Source organism: Pieris brassicae, chromosome 7 (genome assembly GCF_905147105.1).
Source record: "Pieris brassicae chromosome 7, ilPieBrab1.1, whole genome shotgun sequence".
NCBI classification, from domain to species: Eukaryota; Metazoa; Arthropoda; class Insecta; order Lepidoptera; family Pieridae; genus Pieris; species Pieris brassicae.
The window spans coordinates 7,560,276-7,586,237 of NC_059671.1; the positions used below are offsets into that span (position 1 = coordinate 7,560,276).

The 25,962-nt window shown below is 34.0% G+C and overlaps 4 protein-coding genes across 6 annotated transcripts; 2 read left to right on the top strand and 2 right to left on the bottom strand.

Moving 5' to 3' along the window:
- Positions 1-7,366: 7,366 nt before the first annotated feature.
- On the bottom strand, positions 7,367-9,742 carry LOC123711869 (D-aspartate oxidase). The gene is made up of 2 exons (XM_045664714.1): positions 9,605-9,742; positions 7,367-8,503 (listed from the first exon to the last, which is right to left on the bottom strand). The coding sequence occupies exon 2, from the start codon at positions 8,491-8,493 to the stop codon at positions 7,480-7,482; it is 1,014 nt and encodes a 337-aa protein (XP_045520670.1). The 5' UTR covers positions 8,494-8,503; positions 9,605-9,742; the 3' UTR covers positions 7,367-7,479.
- LOC123712229 lies at positions 8,749-13,496 on the top strand. The gene is made up of 5 exons (XM_045665233.1): positions 8,749-8,757; positions 9,144-9,240; positions 9,483-9,710; positions 12,009-12,096; positions 12,394-13,496. Exons 1-5 carry the CDS (start codon positions 8,749-8,751, stop codon positions 12,548-12,550), a joined length of 579 nt encoding a protein of 192 aa, XP_045521189.1. The 3' UTR covers positions 12,551-13,496.
- On the top strand, positions 9,835-11,308 carry LOC123711870 (protein transport protein sft2). The gene is made up of 3 exons (XM_045664715.1): positions 9,835-10,145; positions 10,244-10,395; positions 10,774-11,308. Exons 1-3 carry the CDS (start codon positions 9,963-9,965, stop codon positions 11,042-11,044), a joined length of 606 nt encoding a protein of 201 aa, XP_045520671.1. The 5' UTR covers positions 9,835-9,962; the 3' UTR covers positions 11,045-11,308.
- Positions 13,497-13,964: 468 nt separating the features above from the next.
- On the bottom strand, positions 13,965-25,380 carry LOC123711962 (fragile X mental retardation syndrome-related protein 1). Of its 3 annotated transcripts, none has more exons than XM_045664840.1 (15): positions 25,221-25,380; positions 24,800-24,852; positions 24,554-24,707; positions 20,015-20,178; positions 19,470-19,637; positions 18,868-18,954; positions 18,365-18,512; positions 17,830-17,973; positions 17,222-17,359; positions 16,922-17,078; positions 16,605-16,698; positions 16,194-16,302; positions 15,852-15,966; positions 15,185-15,262; positions 13,965-14,770 (listed from the first exon to the last, which is right to left on the bottom strand). In XM_045664840.1, exons 1-15 carry the CDS (start codon positions 25,269-25,271, stop codon positions 14,646-14,648), a joined length of 1,785 nt encoding a protein of 594 aa, XP_045520796.1. In that variant the 5' UTR covers positions 25,272-25,380; the 3' UTR covers positions 13,965-14,645. The 3 variants fall into 3 exon arrangements, with proteins under 3 accessions (XP_045520796.1, XP_045520795.1, XP_045520797.1); XM_045664839.1 differs by having other exon boundaries at positions 15,185-15,277; XM_045664841.1 differs by lacking the exon at positions 15,185-15,262.
- Between the last annotated feature and the right edge of the window lie 582 nt (positions 25,381-25,962).

Here is a 25,962-nt window from a genome sequence, read left to right on the forward strand (position 1 = left end):
CCAATAACATGTTTTACATTAAAAAGGTTGCTTTACCTGATCATTAAACAGGCAGCGTTGCCTGATCGTGATATCGAACAGTTTGCCGATAGCTAATTTGATTTGTAGATCAACCGTCGCTCCACAGATCAATCGCAGACTGATTGAATAATGTAAAGATACAATTATCCGCAGAAAGCTTATTTATTTGTTTTGGGTTTCCTTATAAACTCCAATTTCTTTTTTTAACGTATCACATCATTGTCTATATCTGTACACGATGTAAAACTCAGTTAAATGGTTTGATGTATAAATTGGCAGTCAGAACCGGCATCGTACGGCTGGATATTTATTTTATTAATATATAATAGTTAGACATATGATATCACGGTTTTTTGTAGATATTGATGTCTTTTATGAAATTGCAGTACATCACTTTACTCTATTGCCTTTAGACATTCTTTCCTCAGCGTAGGCATATGCATCGCTATTATTTTATTTACATAAATACAAATACGAGGCTCAAGACCGATCGCAATAGAGACTGTGGACGGTCTCTGTCCCATCCAGAGGTTATAGGACAATAGGTCAAGTAAGTCATGTTCTGCAGGGCATATATATAGGATTCCAACGGCAAAAGAATTTTTCAAATCAGTGCAGTAGTTAGGGAGCCTCTTCAATGCATAGAAATCTTTCATTTTTTTCTACATTCTAATCTACATTTTTTTTAACTTCCAACATTAGAGTGAGAGTGAGAGAGCCGAGAAAGACTCCCCCCGCCGATATAGTACTTTCGCAAATGCACATGACAACGACTTCCATAATGAAAACCAGACCTTTGCTTTTTTCCCAAAATGTGTTAATACAAGGTCTCAAGGTACCTTGAAGCCATAAATTTCATCTTAGTAGACAAGTAAATAATATAACAATTGCTTTAATGTCAAAATGCCGCAATTTAACATTATTAGTAGATTCAGGGTGAATGCGGTTTGTGTGAAGGAGTTAAAAGCTTTCAAACACACGATCACCGCACGCTGTAACAAAGGCACAATTTACGTAAATCGGGTACGACTACGAGTACAAAACTCAGAAATGAATACAAACTAGATTACGAAATAGTTTTGAACAGTCGCGGCCACAATGCCTTTTGTCTAAAACGAATCGTTGCTATTATGCTATATAATTCATAAGTCATTAAAGGTCTTCAATTAGAAATATTTTTATTTTCGGCGTAAATTAAATTAAATAAAAAAATTAATTAAGTTAAATTACATATTATATTAGTAAAAAAACTCAATTATAAGCCTAGAGTTGTTCCTTTGTTTGTTGGTTTTTGAAATTACAAGTACTATACCAGGGCCGGATTTAGAGGTCTGGAGGCCTCAAAAAGGAAACAAACATTTAAAAATATGACAAAAGAAAAGTTGTTGACTAGTCTTTACTAGTCAGAATTTAAAAAGTTTAGAAGTCTCTATTGTGAAGCACCGAGGCTATAGACGAGGGCCTTGCTTGCCCTCCCCTAAATTCGGTTATGCGTGATACATGTACCATTTACTAACAGGGTTCTTAATACTTTTCTGCACTGTTGTTCCCACAGTAACGTAGTTTTCTTATATATTATTTTATTTCAAAAAATCACATATGACGAGGTGCATGATATAAGGCTTAAAAACATTTTGTAAAAAAAAAACCTTGGCGATTTAATACAAAAACAGAGTTTGCCAGTTCTTCACCATTGATGTGAGAACAGTTAATGTAAATTTCAAAGCATACATTTTTACTGACATTCATAATTTAGCCTATATGCTATTTTAATAAAAAATATTTTGATATGGTTCTTTGTTACTTTAAATTGTGATAGATATACCAATACCAGTTTTGTGATTTCGATTTTATTTATTTAATAAAGAGTTGATCTAACCTGGGTATCGCGCGATACATACATTCAATATTGGAGTCGGAAGCCAAGTCGTTACCGCTATTGGGATTTACTGCTCTTAATTTAGACGAATGTTTTGTATAATTAAAAGTGCATGCGGTATTAACAATAATCCAGTAGTGCTACTTTGGGTGAAGGCCTCATATTGCATCCTTGTCCTTTATATTTTTAAGGACAAGTTTGTCTTGTCGTCACATGACGATTTTTGGGCTTGCGACATGCCGGTTCCGTCACGACATTTGACACTACTCTCCACTCAATCATGTACGTTCATTTACTGACTGTCTATTGTTATGATATGACATCTATTGAAATAAGAATTGACTTTAACCAAATTTTGTATTTGAAAAACGTACATATTTTGAAAATACCTATTTTACATTTAGCATTTAAAATAAAAAACACTAAAACATTTTGTATTTGAAATATTAAATCAAAAAAGCATTTGCATTTCGCATACCACTTTGTATATCCCTATACTTATAGATAGTTCATGAAATTCGAAACAGTAACACAGATACAGTAATAACTAAATAGTTACTACTACAAATCAAAGGCCTGATTGTAATTAATTAAGTAACATAATATTTTCTAGTCTCAATCCGAAAGTTGTATGTAAAAGCACTTTATTCATGTCTGACAAAGCTGTTTAATGTTGATATGTTCAGCGACTTTGCTCATTTCATATTCGGCCGGAGTTTTAACCGTTTTATAGCCCACCTGCGCATTTTAGGTATATTCATTAGCATACTAAATTATTAGTACCCTGTTCACTGAATGGTTATTACTTTATAAGTTTAGGGTAGGGTAGGTAGAGTAGGAAAAATTCGACACCACCAAATGTCAACAGAACAATTCAAAGTATATGGTATTTCGTTTTTGCCACGCGGCGGCTCTGTTTTATTCTGTGTAAAATAGACGATATTTACCGTTGATTTACTTTTTTTGACCAGGGTTACCTGGATAAGATCACTTGTTAACAATGAGGCCGCCCGTTGCATCCCTTAAATAAATTATTTTATTTGTCTTTTTTACTGTAACGAAGTTTAAATATATAAATGTATAGATTGTTCGTTAGTTCATACAAATTGCCAAATAAACTAAAAACTGAATTAAACTAATATTGATTATCTATATACATATATCATCCTTCCTTTTTATTTTTTATATCATTTTATAATATTTTTAGACCTGAGAATTCGAGACAATTCTGTTTGACAGTTAGCTCGTGGTCATTGCACCATCTCTCAATCAATTTAAAAGCCCTTCTCATGAGGTCACATAAAGTGCTTTCAAAGCTCCCCGATATTAAAATAGCCATGTCGTCCGCATATCCCGTGTTCCTAGCGTTGAGTTCAGTAATAAGCTCGTTAACTACAAGGTTATAGGATAATAGGATAATAGTACACCTAGTGGACAACCTCTGCTGACAATGCCTCGTGTTGTGGAGTTAACGTAGCTTGTAGGTGAACTGTAGCTTGCCGTTTTAGCATATTGTTTATCAATTCTTACAGAATTGATAGTACTCCGCATATTCCTAGTGCTCTGGTTACTCGTGAAATTAGTTTTTAAAAGCGCCTTCAATGTCAATAAACGGACAAATGGTTGGACTGCTTTAAAAAGGAATCGCAAAATATGTTGCTTAGCTGAAAACTCGACGACAGCTGGATCAATTCGAGTATTCTTTATTAGATATTCTTTTGGTATTTTGATCCTTTGAAAAATATACAAATCGAGAAAACCAACAAAGGAATCCCCTTCCACACTCGCCGTGGGCTTCAAGGCAGTTATTGCCGCGCACCACCACTATATGGAACCAGCTGTCCACTGAAGCATTTCCGAACCAATTCGACTTAGGGTCCTTCAAGAAAAGAGCGTACCAATTCGTTAAAGGCCGGCAACGCACTTGTGAGCCTTCTGGCAATGTAAGTGTCCACGGGCGGCGGTATCACGTCCTGCCCATTTGCCTCCTATTACATAAAAAAATTCATAAATAAAAGTTATTAAAGTATTATTCAGTATTTGGGATTATATTCCGGAAAATCTCTATAATGTCCCAAAAATTGGTATGTATGTAATAAATATATATTTATTATAGAATTTTGAGGAGCTGGTGGTTGTGAATTTTGACCATATTTTTACTATTGGCGCATCAACACTGGTAATTAATTTAATTCAATATTCAATTTGTGACAGCAGCGCTACGGAAAACCTCAACCGGATAACTCAATAACGTTCAATTAAAAATAAAATAAATTAGTCTTGGCCTCAGATTTTTGTATCGGTTTCATGATCATCTAATAGGCAAGTAGGTGATCACCCTCCTGTGCCTGACACACACCGTCGACTATTGGGTGTAAGGCAAACCGGTTTCCTCACGACGTTTTCCTTCACCGAACGAACGTTAAATGCGCACATAGAAAATACATTGGTACATGGCCGGGGATCGAACCTACGACCTCAGGGATGAGAGTCGCACGCTGAAGGCACTAGGCCAACACTGCTCTAACTCAAAAACGTTCAATAACATTTGTATTTTTTTTTAGAAATGTATATAGTAAATGTGTATTGTATATAGATATATACAAAATAATGATTGTGTAAAATTCTATCTAAGTCGAGTCTTAACTATCAGTATATAAACTTAAGACATGTTAAATTATATTTTGTACTTAAAAACATTATGCTGAAAACCAAGATCTTCGACATCATCATATAACTTATTTTCATAATCTCCTTATTCTGACTTAGGTAAATTGTCAAACTTTTATGTTCAAATATTTACTGAATTAGTGATGATTGTGAAAAGTTGTACTAAGTAAAGAGCTTTTAGATTGGCTAATTAAATTCAAGCATTGATTAGAGGAAAATTCATTAAACTCATCTTTGATTTGTATGATGTATTGTCTACATTTATCGTAATATCCACCTTGATATAAAATTACTTTCATAACCATCTTGTTATATTGAACTTACATATACAACGAAAATATCTGATTTTGTTAGGTAAACTCATCTAATACGTATTTGCCATTAGCACGAATTATACAAAAGATATAGTTTACGTATTATATTAGGGTGGAGAAAAAGTCTTTTCGCATTATAGTATCTATGAACTTGTAATAAAATCTCTTTGTCTATACTATTTGTATCTGCTGGTTTTGGTATCGTTAAAAGTTTAAATTTTAAAGAAGATAAATTCAAATTAGGAAAATGTGTGATAATTTGTACTGTCGAGATAAGTGAATCTAATGAAGAAATTCGATAAATTTTAAAATTATACTACAAAAAAGGTCAAAATGCAACGCAAGCCGCGAAAAAAATTTGCAGTGTCTGTGAGAGGTGCATAAATTTGGTTTAAGCGTTTTCAATCCGGAAATTTTGATGGCAAAGTTGGAAGTCGCTCTGGTCGCCCTATAACGGATAAAATGGATACCACTTTTGAAAAAGTGATCAAGATATGCAGTAGTTACGACGTAGCTGAAGAACTGAGAATTGACCACAAAACAGTTTTGGCGCTTTTAAAATAAATCTGGGTACACAAAAAAGATCTATATTTGGGTACCTCACGAGCTCACTGAAAGAAACCTAATAAACCATGTACTCATTTGTGATTCTTTATTACGACGTAATGAAACCGAACCATTTTAGATCAGGCTTCATAGACTGTGGCGAAACCCGGGTTAACTCGCAACAAGGTGGTGCTGTGTGTGTGGTGGGATATGAAGGGCATTATTAATTATGAGCTGTTACCACCAGGCAGGAACATCGATTCCGAACTCTACTGTTAACAAATGAAATTAAAGCAAGAAGTTGAGAGAAAGCGGCCGGAATTAATCAACAGAGAGGTGGGGTTTTTCATCATGATAACGCTAGACCTTACACATCTTTAGCCACACAGCAAAAATTAAGAGAGCTTGGCTGGGAGGAGTTAATGTATATGCCATATAGTCCTGACCTTGCATTTCCACCTGTTTTGGTCTCTTCAGAACTCCTTAGGCAGTGTCAGGTTAACATTACGAGAGGAATGCCAAAACCAATTGTCGCGGTATAATGGGATCAATTTTTACCCAACCTATTATGATAGAAATAATAACACTATACCTCATTGGAATGAAACCCATTTACTGAAATATGTTACTGTAAATAAGTACATTTATAAATACTAATACGTGATGTGACAAAATGCAATTAATACAAGCTACAAGACGGCAGTCAGCTGTTTTCTTGCAAAAATTAGGCCTCGTCTCCATCAATCCAGGAATAATCTACAACCACATTTATAGAAAATCTCTAGAATTATATAATTCACATAAATTTAACGCTGTGACTGAGCTTAATTAGTTTTGCTTTTGCAAAAATATACTTTATTCAATCAAACGCGTTATGTTTGAATTTTTCACTGTACCGACGCAGTGTAAAGCATAGCACGGGTTGACGTTTGTAACATTGTTTTGTAATTATGTATACCATAGATTATTAAAACGCGATATCAATAATGTTGTTGGTAGAAGTTTTACTAAAAGGGAAGTTGTGTTTACATAACAATAATTGCCTTAATTCATTATCCCCGATTCGAGTAAATAGCATCGAATATAAATCTTAAATAATTAACTATACATTCAATGCCCTGACTGCTGTCGTAGATTTATTAAAAAGTATATTCAGGTTTCAAATTTATATTTACCTACTTGTAATAGAAGCATTTATCTAGCATAAGGTGAGACAACGAATTATGTAATGTTATGTCTTTTGCGCGGTACAACAATCAAGGTTAGATTTTTGAAAGGCACTAGTATGTACAATTTGCAAAAATACCGCGTATCCAAATTTAACAACTGCCATCTATTGATTGGTATTATAACTAACTAATTGGTCGAACACTGCCATATATTGATCGGCATATTAACTAATTGACTGAACCCTGACATCTATTGATCGCCATATTAACTATTTGGCCGAACACTGCCATCTATTGATCGACATGATAACTTACTAATTGGCTGAACACTGCCATCTATTGATCAGTATCATAACCAACTAAATGACTAAACACTGTCCTTCAAAAACCTTGACACTGAGATCAATAATCATCTTGAAAGTAACACCTTTTAACCGGATTGAAGCTATGTATCATTATTAATACACACATACATTTTCCGACGTTTCGCGTGCTTTACAGCGTGCGTTACGTTACAGTCGCCGTGACCACGCACACTGTAACGCGAAACGTCGGCAAATTTAAAATTATGTAAATAATTATAAGTTTATAATAATAATACATAGCTTCAATCCGGTTAAAGGGTGCTTTCTTTCAATGTGTAAAAGCTATGTTAAGAAAAGACAATAATAATCATGTGATCAATATTACATATCTATCATTATCTAAAATATATTAATCTTTTGCGTTAGTGCCCTTGGATCGTAACAAATACAAAAGAAACAGTATTGCAATTTAAATGCATATTTATTAATCAATATAATTAAACTTATAAAACTTATTGTTAAAACTATATAAATGAAATATTACATTATATTTATTTAATATGGTATTTCAAAAATTAAATTTTACATCTGACACTAGATCTCAATTGATCTAACCCAATAGCTACGGCGTCCATTGCAGTACCCGGAGCGCACATAACGCCATAGCCCCCATGACCATAGCAGTGAACTACTTTCAATCTATTAACCATCTCTGATTCCACCCTCACAGGTACTCTATGAGGCCTCAATCCCACCCTTTGCCCTACAATCTCCACATCCTTTAACACTGGCAATAAATCAACACATCTCTCCATTATAGCTGCAGCATCATGCTTACAAACTTGGGTGTTATAGCTATCATATTGTCTCACACCTCCAAGGGTTGCTATACCATCCTGTCCTGGAATTATATACGCATCGTAATCGCCGTAAAAAGCGGTCTTCAACCATGGAGCTTTTACCTTAAAGACTTGCCCACGAATTGGAACTAAATCGTAATCATTGCATAAATATTTCGCTCCCATTCCCGTGCAATTGAATACTAAATCATACTTAGGTAGTGATGAAAAGCTTTCTACCTTCCTTGTAATGATTTTACCGCCTTTAGCCTCAAATGATTTCTGGATCCAAGGTAAGTAGCGATCGCAACCAGTTTTAACAGTTGTGAAATAGGATCCATACCTCCATCCTTCGCTTACGATCTTCAGCTCGTCCTTATCGACTGCCCGGTAAATTGGAACTATGTCCTCAATCAATCTATTTCTTGTAACGTGATAGTTTTCTTTGGAGAATATATAGCTACCCACGGATATTACACCAGCTTCTTCAGCCTCCCGTGTTTTGAGTATGTCCTGCCAGAAGTACCAAGACTTATCGATCCAACGTTTCGTGATCTCTTGCGTGGGGCCCCGAAAGCTAAGGCCTGGTCGGAAGATCCCTGCAGCAATGTCACTGACTGTCTTCTCTCGAAATTCGTCCGAAATAATTGTAATATCGGCATTTCTAAGATCATCTTGTAATATTTTGGAAACGGTCAAACCGACAACTCCAGCGCCGAGGATGGCAATTTTTGGTGCGTTTTTGTCCATTTTCTTTAATCTGAAAAATACAAAATATGTACTAAGGGTATTACTTTTACAAGTGAAATAAATAAACTTCATTAAGAGTTTCGGACGGACGGAGTTAAATTATCTTTTCTCCCCTATTGCAAAGTCCGTGTACAATACAACAACATTTTAATTATAACCTTAGTATGGGAATGCTTTAAATAGATGGTCAAATACATCATGTAATAATTATTCTGTTTCATTTTATATACAATATGAAAATTGTTTTTATTATTTATGCTTATCGTAAGAACACGAGATAACAATTAACTTAAATATCCAGTCAAATTACCCAGTTCTCTTGTAATAAGATTACAACAAGAATTCCTGATATTAAGTTTTCATTGCCAATTTATTATAAGGAATAATATCGGTAGGAATTAATATCAAAAACTACTTAAAGAGTTTCGCTCCAAAACTACTAAAACAGTCTACTATTAGTTACAGATATACTAAGCTTTTCTAAGTGAGATTTTATTCTGGAAAAATTTGACGTCTCGAAAAAGTTATTTCATTGAATTATACTCAAGCAATCGCCAGCAAATGTACAATGACATAACGAAGTTTTCCTAGACAGGGCCGTAACTCTATGCTGAAATTAAAATGTTGGATTAAGTCAGCATTTTTAATAGGTAGAAGTATCACACCTAATACGAAAAAGGTTTTACGTGATTTTACGTGATACAAATCACAGGCACCGGTTGTTTAGTAAACAATATTCCGAAATAGGTATGTAAGCTAACGAAATCAATCTAATAATTATATAATGTAAAGTGGGTGTGTCGTACTAATAACGTAATTAATGATAACAGAACCATCAACGCACAATTTTTAAATAACGGAGATCTTTAAAAATTACGATACCTCATTTTTAAGTATAGGTCCAAATGTCAAGGTTAACTATATCATTATCAAGTGTGGACAAACAAACGACGTAAAACCTTATATTTAATTTAAATTCCTATTAACAGATTCACGACCACCCCGGAAAAACTACAACCAGCTTTCATCTAACGAGAAACTCGATAACAAACAAAGTGAAGATATTCATATCAAGGAAGCTGAGATAGATTCAGATGCAAGTAGTACTGACCTGGATGAGCGAGACACCCGTGGAGTCTGCCCGCCCTGTGCACACGACCGATACAACAATAATATACGACAAACGCACGATGACTTCAGTGACGACACAGACTATGGTATGTGAAAGATTTCGTCAATAACAATAATAGTAAACAAGACAATTTGATTTAACAAAATACTACAGTCTAGACTGACATTGTGAGTAATAATTATTGGCCACTGTCACTTTAACAGAAAAGTCAATTGTCAGTTGATGGCTGATTCATTCGTCAACTCTTCGTATTTCGCGTATTGTTTGATACAAAAATTCATAAATAATCGCAAATATCCGGAATTATTTGTACCAATTATTTAAAAATTAAGAAAAGATGGCCACGTTGAAATCTGATTTAGACGATTATTTACTGCAAAATGAAAGCCGTCGAAGTTATAAATTCAATTTACCCTTTTCGACGTCGAACTTTTTTACCAGAAGTAATGAAGAAACTCCTACTAGCACGAGTACTACAGCCTCTTGGTTTGAAGAAGTACAGAAGGAATATTTTACACTGGTAAGTCCCATAATATATTAATTCCTTAATACTTTGTTTACATATAATAATGAGGTCAGCCACAAGTAATGTTTTGATAAAATATATCATTGTTTCAGAGTCGAACACAGCGGTTTATGGGCTTCGGTATCTGTTTATTCTTTGGCATCCTATGTTTCATTTTGTCATTTTTGTATATACCTATTCTTCTACTACAAGCAAGGAAATTTGCATTGCTGTTTACTTTGGGAAGTCTCTTTTTTATTTTTAGGTAAGTTAAGTGAAATAATAAATTTACTATGCTATGAACAATTAACTTATATATCCCAATTCCTTTAGATGCTGGTTGTGATATTAGTAGTATAATGCAACAAAACCGAATGACTCATAAACCATTTTATTACATCAATGCAATGCTAAAACAAGATTGTTAAAAAATATATTTCATTCTATTCATGAAAAAATTGATATTTTAAACTATTTATGTCCTATAAAAAAACTGTATTAAACTGGAACAGGTTTGAATTTCACTTGAAACTAGAACAAAAGTTTATATATCTCTTCATCCATTCAATTTTAACATGCACTGCATTGTTTATGTAATGTTATTATAAAAGCAAGAAACAAACACTTATAATATTTTAAACAGTTTCAGTTTTCTCTGGGGGCCTTGGTCACACCTCAAATCTCTATTTTCAAAGGAGAAAGCATTAACAACATGTCTGTATGGCTCAACTCTAATTGCCACTTTGTATTGTGCATTGCACCTACAAAGTACACCATTGACAGTCATCTGTGCTGTGGGTCAAGTGCTGGCATTGCTTTGGATGATGATGGGGTCAATTCCGGGTGGCGCATCTGGAGCAAGATTATTTGGAAGCATGTTTAAATCATCTGTGTCCAACACACTCCCCATATAACACAGATTTTTTTTGTTTGGAATAGCTAATATGTTGGAAATCCAATTGCCTATTTCTTAGACATGCCATATGCCTAAATGCTGCGGATTTACATAAAAATTGATGCTAGTAATGTTACCTCTTTCATAGGTACTTAATACCTCGACTGAATTTATAAAACTTTTCATGAATCTTATGATATTGTAAACAAAACTCTTTTTTAACTATTTATCATGTTTTTTACACAATTACACATAATTGAATATATTAGTCTGTGGCTTGTGTGATAATAAAAATTGGTGCTGATGGCATTATAGGATACTTTAATTTAAATTAATGTAAAAAGCGCAATTTTTTACTTAGTTTTTAAATCTTTTGTAATAAGTTAGTACTATTATTGCATATATATCTATTATGCTCAGTTTAAAAAATGTATAAAACATATCATTATAATGGTAATATTTTGTTTATTTCTTTACAAATTAAATGCATACTTGTTTTTTTTCTTATTTTAAGTAATATAATAATTAAAATGTACATAACTATTGGTGATATTCATTAAAATCCCCCAACAAATAAATCTAAGCAGTATGCAACAGCCAATAATGACAAATATGATAAACGGTAAATAATTTTCGATAATTGTAAAATATTTTAATTAAAACCAGAATCATACGAAATATCATGCTTTTAATTTTGATCTTTCCAAGTTACCATAGACTCCTTAGATACCAATCTTTAGGAATGCAACTTCTAAAATATCCTTTTATATAGGATATAATATGAAAAAATACATCAACTGCCTGAATTGCATGTGTCCGTGTTTGATTTTGATGAATTGGTAAGGGCTGTTTAAATTATAGAGTAACCTACATACAATGTATATTGCTCTACTGCCATTAGTCTATTCTTTTTTCAAACTACTACATTAAAGGTAAGTAATTTCACCCTCTTACATTGCTTTTCATTGAGACGTTTGTTTCAGACGAGGGATTGACTTGCAATGTTTGCGACAGATCGTTTCCCTCACGTCGTCTGCTAAGCGACCACCAACAGAAAAAGAGGCACTTTGGGTAATTGAACTTTTGCTGCAGTATATTTAAAAAAAGCAGACCTTCGTGGCATTTTAGCAAGTGTATGACTAGGTTCAGATTTAACAAAATAATAGTATCATTGGAAGGCAGTAATAACTTCGATAAAAAAAACGATAAATGAAACATGCAGAATTGCACATCGAACTTGGAATGCAACTACTAAGGGTTTACCTAGTACATCTAGCTTCTTGATCAAAATCGGTTTTCTGTCGTTTTCAATGTGATAAAAAAAGCATAATTTGAAGTATTATTGATTATTTAACATTTAAATTGCAGATGCAGCTCGTGCGACAGTCTATTTCCATCTCTGATGGCACTCGAGCACCACAAGGAAGAGTTCCAGCACTGGAGTGACGACTCTTGCTGTGACGCGTCGCGACACTCTTCTGACAGCGAGTCGGACGACTGTCGTGATGATGGTAGACTCATATAATGCCGCCATCTCATTATTGCCGGGGACAGGCCGCAGCACTTGGGCACTTTTGTTTAATAATAACTCCTAGTATGGAGTACCAAGATATGAGAAGAAGATAGTGCCAAATTTCAATAAAGTGCTAATTCCAACTGCTACTAAACAAAGTTAAAATTACTGTAAAATTTTAAGTGCAATGAAACATCCAACAGCAGTCTCACAAAATTTATAGATTGTACTCTAGCCTCAAGAATTCCAAATTATGTGTACCAAATTGCACTAAAAATAATTACAGGACAACAGGGCCTATTGTTCAAAGCATTAAAAATATCAATAATAGAAATATGTACTAAATGTTATATTTAACTGAAGATTTTACATATCAATGTTTAGGTGTTGCTTTCTGTGAAGTTATTCCCGGCAATAATGCATATAAACGCGTTTACGACTGATCTGTAAATATTATAATAGGAGCTTGTGAACGTTTTGAATATAAGAAACTTGTTTATACAATTCGTTCACGACCTTAAAGTACTGTATATCTGCACTCGCCTTAGATCACCCATATTGTTTTTAGATATTAGACGCCACATTATTTTACCATATAGTCAGGCCTCACCGTTATAAGATAAGCGTAAAATAAATAATACTCAAATCATTTTAAATGAATTATTTATAAAGTAGGCGCTGTTCACATTTATATTTTTTAAGGTGAGAGCAGTTTACTGTTTGTAGCAGTAGATACGTAATGACTGCATGGTATTAATTTTTTTTTACACCAGTTTAAAATGCTACGAATATTAACTAGAAAGGTATAGATTTTAAACAGGGCATATATACATGTCAGAGAACAAGGTTTCAAATATTTTTGTATAGAAATATTTCTAACTAGATTAAAATTATGAATCATCTTATTAACCTCTTTTAACTAGTAATTAGAATGTCAAAATTTGGTAAATGTTGTAAATGTGTTGCCTTCACTAAATAGGAAATTTATCCATTTTCGTCGTAATAAGTTTTATTTAGAAAATCATAGAGAATAGCATAATGAAGCAATATTGTAAATATCAATAGAACATGATATATCAAGGATGTATCAAACTGTATAATAGTTGTAGTGAATTATGTAACTTTGTACAAATAAACTGACCAGTGACATCTTATTCATTTTTTTTAATTTCCTTGGCAAGCTGTTAGTCACATTAGTATTTTTAGGGCTCCTTTAGTCAACGTGTTTTTTTTTTATGTAATAGGCAAACGGGCAAGAGGCTCACCTGATGTGAAGCGATACCACCGCCCATGGACACTCACATTGCCAGAAGGCTCGCAAGTGCGTTGCCGGCCTTTCAAGAATTGGTACGCTCTTTTCTTGAAGGACCCTAAGTCGAATTGGTTCGGAAATACTTCAGTGGGAATGGTAAAAAAAAAACTAAAGTTGAAAATATGTACAGAAATGTTATATTTATAGGAGTCGAGGCGCGCGTAGCCTGCTTCGGCTCGGCGCGCTCGGCTCAGTATCGTCCGGGGGAGCGACGTACACATTGTTTAATTTTTCATATAATCGAGTAATCACGAATACAAATCACGAATCTCTTACGAAAGCATAATACGAGTGAGTCTAGTGGCGTGGCGACGCGCTGCGCCCAGCCTAGTGAGTCCAGTCAGTAGAGCCGCCTTCGGCTGAGTCCGTCCGCGTACACCGGTAAACATAGTACGTACGTACTGGACAGGGCGTCACAAACAAGAGTGGCATGCGACACTCGCTTCAATAACATATCAACTCAATGATATCATACAAATAAAAATAAAATCGTACCACACGACGTGACAGCGTCTCGGACGCGATACCGGGACGAGATAGAGGCCTATATCTAGTTAGTCAGAGTCGAAGAAACGCTATAACACACGCAAACCTAAACCGTCGATAGCGTCGCCGCTCGGCGAGCGCGGGGTCGACCGAGCGAGGAAACTTATAATGAAATGACCTATGACGAGTGATCCGCTTCGCCGCAGTCGGTGTCAGAATCGAAATGTAAGTTGACGAGTCGGGGTCACGGCCGGCCGAAGCGAGCGGTGGGGCCTCGTCCCGTATAGCGACCGACGGCGACCGAGGGCCCTACGCCGTGCCGTTCACGAGCGGCTCGCCTTTGCCTTTGGCCTCGCGCTTGCCTTTGACCGCGCCCGCTCGCCCACCCTCGCCGCCGCCGCCGCCGCTGCTCACACCGTTCTTCCACCCGCCGCCTGAAAACATTCATACTTACATTATTGCGTGCTTACAACAATTTACAGACATAGATTTATTTCAGTTAAAATCTGAAAATGTTACATAGAACGTAAACAAAAAATTATATTATTTACTAAAGTGCTAAGACACTAAAAACACGCTATTAAAAACCTTATATATTAACTAAAAATATTAAGAAGATCAGAGTTAGAGAGAAATTTAATCTTAGGTAAACCACATTTATAGAATGAAAAACACATGTGTTTACATTAAATACCACTTATAGGTTTGTGATACACAAGTGCATGCATAGTTATCAATGTATGACTGTGTGCGTACATGTTCCATACAATACTACATAACGCAGGTATATATTAATTAATAAATGAAATAGTGCGTGCAGATAACTGTAAATGTATGCGTGCGTATACCTCCTTGCTTGCGTCGCCTTCTCCTGGAAGTAGCGGGTTGCGCTTCGGTGTTCAGCGTCCCCTCCGAAGACACGGATTCTGCACACGTCACCACTACACTACACTACACTACGGCATACTCACTACCACACATGCCCTCTTTAAACTTTTTAACAAATTTCCATACTAATTAATAAAAATAATAAAAGTAAACTATATGCTTATACCCAAATATCCAATCACAACATACACCCTTAAAATAACTTAGTATTAGCAGTTTCAATTAAAAATAATTCATGCAAACCATTCCAAATTAAAATGCCATCTTAAATAGCTGTAAGTCAATTTTATTTTAGTATTTAAAAAAGATTCAAAATACTTAAGTCTACTTTATATCCATTATCTACTTTATATGTCATCAAAATAAACTATACTTATATTTAGCACATGTAATATTTTCAGATTTTTAAATACGCAGAAATTGTAGTTTAGGCATTTAATGCTATAAAAAAGTTAATTTGTAAGAAAAAGCAAAAACACGCAAGCAGCATGCACTAAGGTGGGATTTAGGGTCCAGACCTAGCGCTACCACCTACCTAGAATCTGGGTAGGTCTTTCATAACCCTTTTAATCTAAATTAAATTGACGTCACGTGCGTGTTTAGAGCGTATAAGCAGTGCTTACGTACCTCGATCGGCGCTGGAAACGTCTTGGCTGTCGAGAGGTGAGCTGTCATCATCAGTCTGCCGACGACCGGGTTCCCTCACTTCGCGACCCTCACGGCCCTCACGCCGTCTGCCGCTCTACATAAACAACATACGTTAAAATTCACATTCATTAAATTAAAATAAAACTGAGATTTTTTTTGAAGTTGTGAGAATTATAGAAATAAGGTTTGCAAATTGTTTAATATCATTTAATTATAAATGAGATAGTTTAGATAATACACAAATAATGAATTCTAGACATTGTATCCGTTTAGCAGTATGTTGCTATTTCTTTAGTAGAAGAAATATTGTTCAATACTAACATTTTCCCTCTGGTCTCGTGGAGTGTCCCTTGCATCTCGTGGAGGTCTAGGATGAGCACGCCCGTTCTCTAGTGGGACGCGCCTCTCTTCGCCGCGACGCTCACTCGACCTGATTTTAAAAAAATGGATTTTAATTACTACAAGCACATAATTATGTATCTTCCTTCGTGTGTAAGATGACCACTATGTACATCTTAAAACAAATTCTTAAGCCTCCTAATTAACTACAAAGGAGGAAATTTATTGCTATCTTAGTTCATATATATTTAAGTAGTAACAGGTACTTTTAAACCTAATTAACCTATTAACGTGTTTAATAAATACATTATTTTTAAAATGTAATCAGAATATCACAAATACCTTGAGTTGAATCTGTAGACAACAACTTTACATTTTTTAAATTAAAAATACCTGTTAATTCGCGGCGGCCTCGTCCGCCCGCGGTAAGACCCTTCGCCGCGTTCAGGTCGATCATCTCCTAGTTCCGGTGTCGTGCGTCTGCCGCCTACAAAATATAATGTTACTATTAATACTATGTAAAAATTATGAAAGCTTTGCATTTCTTGAACTACAAGCAATTTTATTCTAGGCTCTCGGTTATAAACCACAAAATCATACACAAACAGAATAAAGACTATGAAGCCAATCACGATCAATCTATTATAATATTCAACATAATTAAATTAATAAGACGAATCCCGACTGTGAGTTAGACGTCATTTAAGTACCAGGTGGATATCTCTGAGTAGTGGGCGGAGGCCTCATGCGTCGTGCTCTTTGGGCGGGCGCTCCACGCGGAGGCGGGTAGGACACCGAGCTGCCACCCATTACCACGCGCAGCTGCTGGTCTATCTCCTGCTTCTCCGCACGGAGCTGCTCTACTTCCTGAAACACACATTTACTAGTCAACACCAATTTCCTTAACTAATGATCTGACTGATCTTGCTTTATTACGGTACTATAGCATCCATGTTACTTAAATGCGAATTTGAGAGCTTTTTTTTATATATTTCCATATCCACAGTTACCTTGAGATGTGCCACGTGGTACTCCACTAGCACTTTTGCGTCGGAGATGTTTTCCCTTGTGCCCACAAACACAAAAGGCACCATGCCTTCCTCACGGGGCCCTACCGGTTGCGGTTCATTGTCGCCTTCGACCTTCACCTGTACATGTCACCTCAATTACTATATTAGCTTTTGGCGACATCACATCACAAAATATTGACATTACAATACAAATGGGTCCTGGCCATACTTGCAAAGCAGATCGTTTCGCTAGCTGAACAAGCATGATTAGTCGACAACTACAGTTTATTAGTTTCAAGTAAAAATACATAAACAGAAAATTTGAATAATTAAAGATCTTTGTATATTTTGTTAAAATCTTAATTAAGAGTATCTAAATTTAGAATAGAGTATTCTAAATTTAAATTGTAAAAATAGCATTTAGCAAAAAATATACCTATTTGTTGTTATATGTAAAAATAACCTTACAGAAGAGAGTTAAAAGTAAAGGATATAAAGAAATTTTTAAAATGCAGACAAAAAAATCTTGTGTTAGACTTCTTTTTTAGTTATACTTAAGTTCTATCATCTTTTATAATTTTTAATATTTATTGAACAGATATGCTTACCCTGACCACACCAGTCTTGTCCACTATCTCTTGTATAACTTTGCCGTTTTTACCAATCACCTTCCCCACTAGCTGCCTAGGCACCTTCACCATCTCCTCGGCGTACTCAAGTAGCGCGCGAGCAGTACGGACAGCTTCGGCAGACTGACAAACAAACACTATATATACATAATCATATTTTGCCGGTCGTTTTTGATTGTAAAGAAATTCGCACTACAACCCTACTTGGTATTGGTCTAAAAATTTGATATCTGTTTCGTGATTAATTTTTCTTAAATAGCAAGTATCTCATAAGCCTTCTGTGCTTGATACTCGCCGATTTTTTAATGTAAGGCATTCCAAACTTCTTGACATATTTGGCTTCACCATACAGGCGATTGACAATTGCGTACTTAGAAAAATCCATTGCGGACCTGCCGTTATTCGAAATCACGACCTCGAGGTTGGGAGTCACACGCTCAAGCCACTAAGACCAAACACTGCTTTTGTTTAATTTCTAGTAATATAGGCTAATTGAGAATTGAGTAGATCTCACCTCCCCACAAAGCTTAAAGGTACATGTGAGCTCTTCCAGCTCGATATTGGTGATCCCCGAAACTTTCCGGGCCTGCTGAATGTTAGCACCATGCGTGCCAATCGCTAGACCCATTAGATCTTCGCGGACGCTAAACTCGTCCGTGTACCTAAAACAACACCCATAATAAATAAGCTCAATCCCATCATATTGACTCACAGAAGACATGAATATCAAGCAACATAATCTTGACACCCAACACTTGTTCAATGCCTTACTGTTTTTATTCCCTAACCGTTTTCTTTACCTATGAATTACCATTATAATATTACTTTCTTATTTTTAAATATTTTATATGCAATAGGAAATAGATTATAGCAGTAGTTATACATTAAAAAAAATATAAGAGTCAAAACAGTTTTAAATATATTACTTTTGACTCAATGGGCAAGGAAATGGTTTAAACAGAGTCCTAGATTAGATTTGTATTTTTCTTGGAAAAATAAAGCAATTTGAATACTAACCCGCCTTGATTGTGTATTTTAGTTGACTCCAGCTGTCTGGCTGCTTCTTCAGTCTTTTTCAACAGTAATAGCTTTTGTGTTAGATTTCTGAAATAATATGTTATAATTATATTTTATTATGGACACATTCCTGTAACTGACTAAATAAAAACTACTTTATATGTAATTTAACTATATAAGACATTTAAAAAAAATTATGATTCTGTAGGAAATACATACTACCTATCTGGGCAATATCTCTGAACCCTCGGCCCTGTATTTTCCACTTACTGTAAGCACTAAGTTTGCATAAGCAGTGAGTCGGCTGCTTTAACAACAAACAAGACGTTAAATGTTAACTGAGCAAATAACGTCTTCTGGAGTGCTATAATTAGAACAAATTATTTTGTTATATATTATTTGGTTTTAAAATCCAAAGTAACCATACCCGTATTTGTAGTGTAAATGAATTTACTTAGAAAACTACTCATCCTGTTTTACTATGAATTTATACATTAACGACAAAAAATATTTTACGTAATTAAAATACAAATATAAAATGTCGATCCAGAAATTCAAACAAGCTATGTAGTGAATGAGCCAGTAGTCTACGAGTTATTTACCTAAAATGCATCTCATGAAGCATCTGCGCGCGCTTTTGCGAGGTGTCACACCGAGAGATGACAGCGAGCACGGCGCGCTCGGGCACATACCAGACAAGTGCCGCGCCTATCGCCTTCTGAAACTCCTTGTGCGCATTCTCCACTTTTGCGCTGTGCATATCGTGTAGGCTAGAAATTAAGACTTTTTTTAAAGAAGTTTCCTAAACTTTCACAATATTAATTTAGGAACGAGTGCAGTGTAAATCGGCTAATACTTCACACTTTCTAAAATTTCTATAAAAGTATCATAGTTTATTATATAATAAATCACATACATTGTCTTATCATTGGTACCTTTACAGAACTAATGTTATTAACTAAATATTGTTTGCTTCAACCAGGGCCACTGCAACTACCTAAATTGATACCCAGAGCGATCGCAAATCGCTACGAATATTGCGAGAACTACATTGAACTCGCATAAAGACGTCAGTGTCGGTATCGATGTCACCATTGGAAGTTGCAGAGTAAGGGCCCAGCTCTTAAAAATCTTAAAATATACATACTAGTCTTTAAGGTCTTCAGGCACGGCTATCTCGAACTTGTGAAAGGTGTTCTTATCAATTGGTGTTTTGGTCTGTTTTACCCGCAGTCTGTCTCTTGGCACAATCTCTGTATAGCAGTTGTCCCACTCCAAGTATTCTATGACCAGGAATTCACCCCTCATCATCTGTAAATAAAATGATTTTATTACTTTTGAATTTTAAAAAAAAAATTATAAACTTTTTTAGAACTGACAAAGACTACTACTTGATGTGACATTTCAGTCATACACCACATGAGGATTTAATAATGTGAGTTGTAGTAAGAGTGTCGGAGATTTTTTTGCCAATTCTTTTCACTCTCTCTACTGAGGAACTAGTAGTAGTAATCTAAATTTGAGCTTACTTTTTTTTAAATATCGACGTATTAAATTAAATTGATTTGAATGCTTTCATGTAATTTGTTCAAAAATCATTTATGTATACAAAATTTAATTTTCAATGTGTTTATTACTAACTGATAATGGTACTAATTCTATTGAACCCAAATTAGAGGAATTCAATGAACTGTATAATCCATTGTGAACTGTCGAACAGTACATGTAGTAACAAGAAAACTTAACGATTATCTATATATATATATATATATATATATTAATTCCTATTTCCCTTGGTCACGGCATAACGCGTGAACAGCTGGATCAATTTTGCTAATTATTTTTTTATTATGTTTGTTATTGTCAGGTTTTTTTTTGTTCTTATGAAAGACAATTGTGCGGAAAATATAAGAATACTTAACCACCTTTATTAAGTAATCCTGACTTTTGTTACGATAAATTTCTTTTTCAGTGCATAGCGCTTTTACAATACAACCATTTTATGTAACCTTATTGCGTTTGACATAACATTGACAAAATGCGTGCTGCAAATAAAGCCAAAGAGAATGAATATTGTTTAAATCAAATGCTTCGATCGGAGTTATTATATTGATAAAATAATTACAGTCGCTAACTGTTGGCATTAATTTTGGAAATCCATGTTTTCACATGGCCAGTATATGTCACCGGTTACCGTGTCGGAATACCAACAATACCATACGCGCCATAAAAACAAACAAAGAATGTTGTATACCATAAAGCATTAGAATATAGTCTTTGTTTCAGAAATCTTTTATTTAATTATACCAATTCTAAATCAATATTCATAGTTAAGACAGGACAACGTCTGTTGGGTCCGATAATATTTCTAAAAATACAACATTGAAAAAAAAACAGATTAAGCTATCAATTATTTTATATAAATATTTATCAATTATTATAGTCATTGTTGCTACCAACCGTTGAAATTGGATGGCTGTCTGCCATTGAACACCAAATATATTTTTTTGAGTTCCCAGCACAAACAGAAAAAAGCATTACTAGGAGAATTATCTACACGTCTACTCTATTACTAATCTAAATCGTAAAATAAAATTGTGTTCTCAGTAAAATACTTTAGAGTAGAATAAAGAAAAGAACAGTTGTACACTTACACATATAAGTGAAAGTATTTGGTCATCGGAAAAATACATGGGTAGAACGCGATGTACATTGCGTGATTAGTCATCACATCGAAGAAAAAAAGGAAGTCGTATCCAGAGCATAGTCATAATTATCCGAACAGCCTAATTACGCTAGGAAGTTTAAAAATGTTAGAGATTTGTACGGTACGTACTAACGAAGAGTTTATAGGTACTTACAACAATAATGTATTGCATAATGCATGCAATTTTCTCCATTACAAGCCTAAAAATACTTGAGAAAAGTGAGAGTTAAGCTAGGAGGACAGAGTTTTATATGAAATAACCAGAAACCTCTCGTGTAAGAACCTAGTGATGAATAACAAGGGAAACCTTTCGCTCTAGCAAGAGTTATGTGCACGATCGTTCTAAAGGGAATTAAGTGCAATATATATGTATGTACTGCCATTTAGAAAATTTTGCGTTCTATCTTATTTATTTAAGGAAAGCCCAGAGTTGCAATAAAAATAATATATAAGATACAACAAAGATAAATTAAAGCATGCCTCAAAATCGACTTCTTCAATCTATGTAGAATAATCTCCATTTATAAACTCGATAAAGAACAGAGGAAACGTAAGAGAAACGTAAATTATACCGAATTATATTGTACGTGTATAAAAGAGAACGTAACGCAAATCGCCGTGTGTGAATTTTGGGCTTTCATTTCAGTTCCATTTTATTAATAAAAAAATTGTGTAACTTAACTATTACTATCAAATTTAACTTACATGACCAACCTAATTTGCCAATTTACCGGAAAAATAATATGAAATATTGGTATATACAAAATAGAAATAAAATAAATCCTTGTCAAAGTTTTACTAAATTTAATTAATATTATTTTTAAGCTGCTTAAAATCAGTTTAAGTCAACGTGCGTAGAGAAGGCGTAAAACATTTTTCATGTATAACACGCGAGAATCTTAATCTAGTGGGCGGTTAAAAATGCGTATTTAAAGATTTCAGCGTGTCCTAGTTCTCACTCAAGGTTGCCGCAGAATGTTGCGGCATGCAGTGATCGAAATTGTAACTTATTGGTCACCTAGTTAGACAAAATAAGATGGCACAACCACTAAACATTCAAATTATGAGGATGTCTCAACATTTTTATAATATATTTTAAATTACTAGAAAACATTAGACGTCGAAATGGACAAAAATTTAATACAATTTATTAAGTTTTTAAACTTATATTATTGGAGGTGTTTCAAATACGTATATATTTTTATTTTACATGGTCTATAAACTCGTAATTAAAATTATTAATCTGTGCATTTTCACATAATATAGAGAAAAGGAACGAATCATTTATGTTTGTAATACTATTTTTAGAATTATGACGAAATTTTGATTTACGTACAAAAATATGTATTTAGGCAATTGTTAATGTAGTAATTTTTACATTGTAATTAAACTACCGCATTAACCGTTTACTTGGTAACGCGCTTGGTCTGCATCGCCCTCAGATTGGTGGTCTCCGGCAAAAAAAATAACGATTTTGACTTGGAAGGCAATAAAGGCTAATCATCTAAACACACAGAAGACATTAAAAAATAATATTATGCTTCATCACCAAATGATAGCAGTAATCCATATATAGATTAAATAACAATCTTAATCAAAGATTAGACAAAAGAAGAGAAGGAAAATTTAAGATTATAGCCAGACAACCAAAATAAATAAAAGCCAAAAGGAAGGCTATAACCTTATTTATTTTGTCGTTACGTCTTTACATGTCGCTATAAAATTTGCAAAACTAATAAAGATGCATTTTACTCTGAACTAGACCCGATTATTGCAATTATAAAAAAATACTTTAAGCTTACAAATGATAATACAATTTAATTTATTTTTTTAGGATTGGATTTCCTAAGTATAAATTATGGTTAGGGGGGTCTAATTTAAAGGGATTATAATTTCTGGCAATAATGATTAAGAAAAGAGAACGCTCAAATATCAACAACCTTCGGTTTATTATAAAATCTTTCATGTGTGTTTTGCTGACAACAAATTATATAAAAAAAGTACAGGAAATATTTAAATTTGCTTGATTAAGCTAAATGTTATTTCTACATTCAATACAATATATATCAGTTATAACATAAGTTACACAGATCTGCTAAGATTTTATGATACTTTTTCTAATAAACATGCATTTAGCTCTTTCACTGAACATGGAATCTTTTTTCTTATATAAAGGTATAGAAAGTTCAAACAAAGGTCACTAGTTACTACTACAAGTTACATTTGTCAATTTATACAATATGGAATTACAAAATCATATTTTTTGTATTCCCTAAATCAAATAGTTGTGCCTATAGCTACATTATTCAGAATCAATAATGCAGAAATTTCAAACATCATCAAATACTCTTAGACAATTGTCTAACAGTAATTAAGATAAATAATATAAGTTAATTGCTTATGTGACTATAGGATTGGATAACAGCCGTTTTAATATAAATAAACAATAATGCTCTGCCAATTAAAAAAGCTATTGAAATAACAAAATTTTACCAAGTTTTTGTTAGTATAGTATTTCCAATGTGAAGACCTTATCAATCAGGAAACTATTAATAACTATGTTACTGATTGTAAAAATAAAAATCTTTTAAAATGGATGGTACAACCATTGTGGTATTTTATTAAATTAGTTTTAAGCAGAATATACAAATTACATTGTTAGGTGTATTTAAGATTTTTCAAAGTTTTAACTATTATATTATGTACCAATAACTCATACTAATTTTGATCAACTGCAGATCATAAATGCATTAAAATAACCCATTCCAAGAGTTTTTATACTTAGTGATGTCACAAAAACTTCTAGTTTAAAATAGAAATGGTGAAACAAAAGAATTCAAATTTTCTTGGTTCAAATTGTGCGTCTAGCATTACTAATTCTACTGAGATATGGTCAGGCTTATTTAACATATAAAAAAAATATTAAGAGGACTAGGACAATCGAATGGAAACCGATACATAATAATTATAAATATCTACCTTGATATTTGCAGTCCACCACCCACATGCTTCCTTCTCATTTGATCTCGCAAAAACTTCCACCTCTTGGTTTTCCACAAATTCTGTCTGTTTGCTTGTATCTTTGGGTGGTAAGAAGACTTGCGAAAATGGGAACTTTGATTCTGGCTGCCAGCTGCAACATTGAAACAATGTAAATAGCGGCGAGCGTATTATAACCAAATATTCGAGAAACGCTATAAAATAACATTGGTAATGATAACTTACTCATTTTCAAAGGCTACGAGAACCTCGTTGTCGAGCACGTCGGTGACAATGGCCTAAAATAAAAGAGAATTATAAAACATTGATGCTTCCACACAGATGGTAATCCACAAGAAACAAAATGTTTCATTGTTCCACCAGGCGAAATATGCCTCTAATATAATTTTGCGTCATGAGCTCGATGACGATTTCACTATTCCTGTTAATAATCTTGTAGGTAGCACGAATAAAACACATAGAAAATTCACGCCCTGTCAGGCGGACATGGCGTCCATTCCAGCCGCGATCATCTTCCCGGACAAAATATTTTTGTAAGTATGTGACTAAAGATGAAAACCATAACCTAAGAAATCTAAATATGATTAACAGAAATTAAATGTACGTCTTTTCACTTAAACTATGGCGTACTTCACGATTTACAAACCTTATAATAAGCACCATTTTCACCGTACACCTCGACCGACAAATCCTCCATTTTGATTTGAAAGCGTATTTGGCGTTTTCAGTACAAGAATGAAGCACCAAATGATTTTATGGACCAATCATATTTTAGAACAACAGCATAGACAAGTTGATTTGTTTTTCTGTTTATTACTGGCAATCTATAAGTAAAACACCGCGAAATTTAAAATAAAGTTTATTTATTAATTGTTTTTATGTTAAAGCAGCTGAAGTTGTATTAAAATCTGGGAGGCATTGCGTGTGGCAAGGGAATTCACTGTTGTGCCCGAGTGCACAAATAGTTTCGTAAAGACGTTGTATTTTTAAATAGGCGTGAAAATTTGAACATTAAAAAAATAAGAAAAAATTAATAACCTAGAAATGAAAATTTCGACAAAAAATATGTTTTGTGAAGTTACGAGCTTCGTTATTTACTTCATATTAAAAAAGCTTTAAAATGTCAGTGTTTTAACAGCTTTATGGTAGTATTTAAAGTGGAGACTTAGCGCTAAGTAGATTAGATTTGTTATAACTCTTTAGCACTAATTCCCGTATCCTTCCGTATAAAATTCAATCATTTTTTGACATACGGAATTCTGACTTAGCGTTAATTCTGTTTTTTGAATCTAACCCTAAGTCTCATTAAAGTATTAAACGTTTATAATAATTATTACCATCTTCTTCTTTCACTTTTAGTGCCTTAATGCAGGATTCACTGATTATTC

Bases quoted from the DNA above. Each gene is read 5' to 3' on its own strand.
- LOC123711869 (XM_045664714.1), bottom strand. From the start codon at position 8,493: ATGGACAAAAACGCACCAAAAATTGCCATCCTCGGCGCTGGAGTTGTC.
- LOC123712229 (XM_045665233.1), top strand. The intron at 9,241-9,482 runs GTATGTAAGCTA...TCCTATTAACAG, and splicing joins TAAACAATATTCCGAAATAG to ATTCACGACCACCCCGGAAA. The intron at 12,097-12,393 runs GTAATTGAACTT...TTTAAATTGCAG, and splicing joins CAGAAAAAGAGGCACTTTGG to ATGCAGCTCGTGCGACAGTC.
- LOC123711870 (XM_045664715.1), top strand. From the start codon at position 9,963: ATGGCCACGTTGAAATCTGATTTAGACGATTATTTACTGCAAAATGAA. The intron at 10,146-10,243 runs GTAAGTCCCATA...TCATTGTTTCAG, and splicing joins AGAAGGAATATTTTACACTG to AGTCGAACACAGCGGTTTAT. The intron at 10,396-10,773 runs GTAAGTTAAGTG...TATTTTAAACAG, and splicing joins AGTCTCTTTTTTATTTTTAG to TTTCAGTTTTCTCTGGGGGC.
- LOC123711962 (XM_045664839.1), bottom strand. From the start codon at position 25,271: ATGGAGGATTTGTCGGTCGAGGTGTACGGTGAAAATGGTGCTTATTAT. The intron at 17,360-17,829 runs GTAAGCATATCT...TGACATGTACAG, and splicing joins ACAAGACTGGTGTGGTCAGG to GTGAAGGTCGAAGGCGACAA. The intron at 15,967-16,193 runs GTTAGTATTGAA...TTGTTTATGTAG, and splicing joins CACGAGACCAGAGGGAAAAT to AGCGGCAGACGGCGTGAGGG.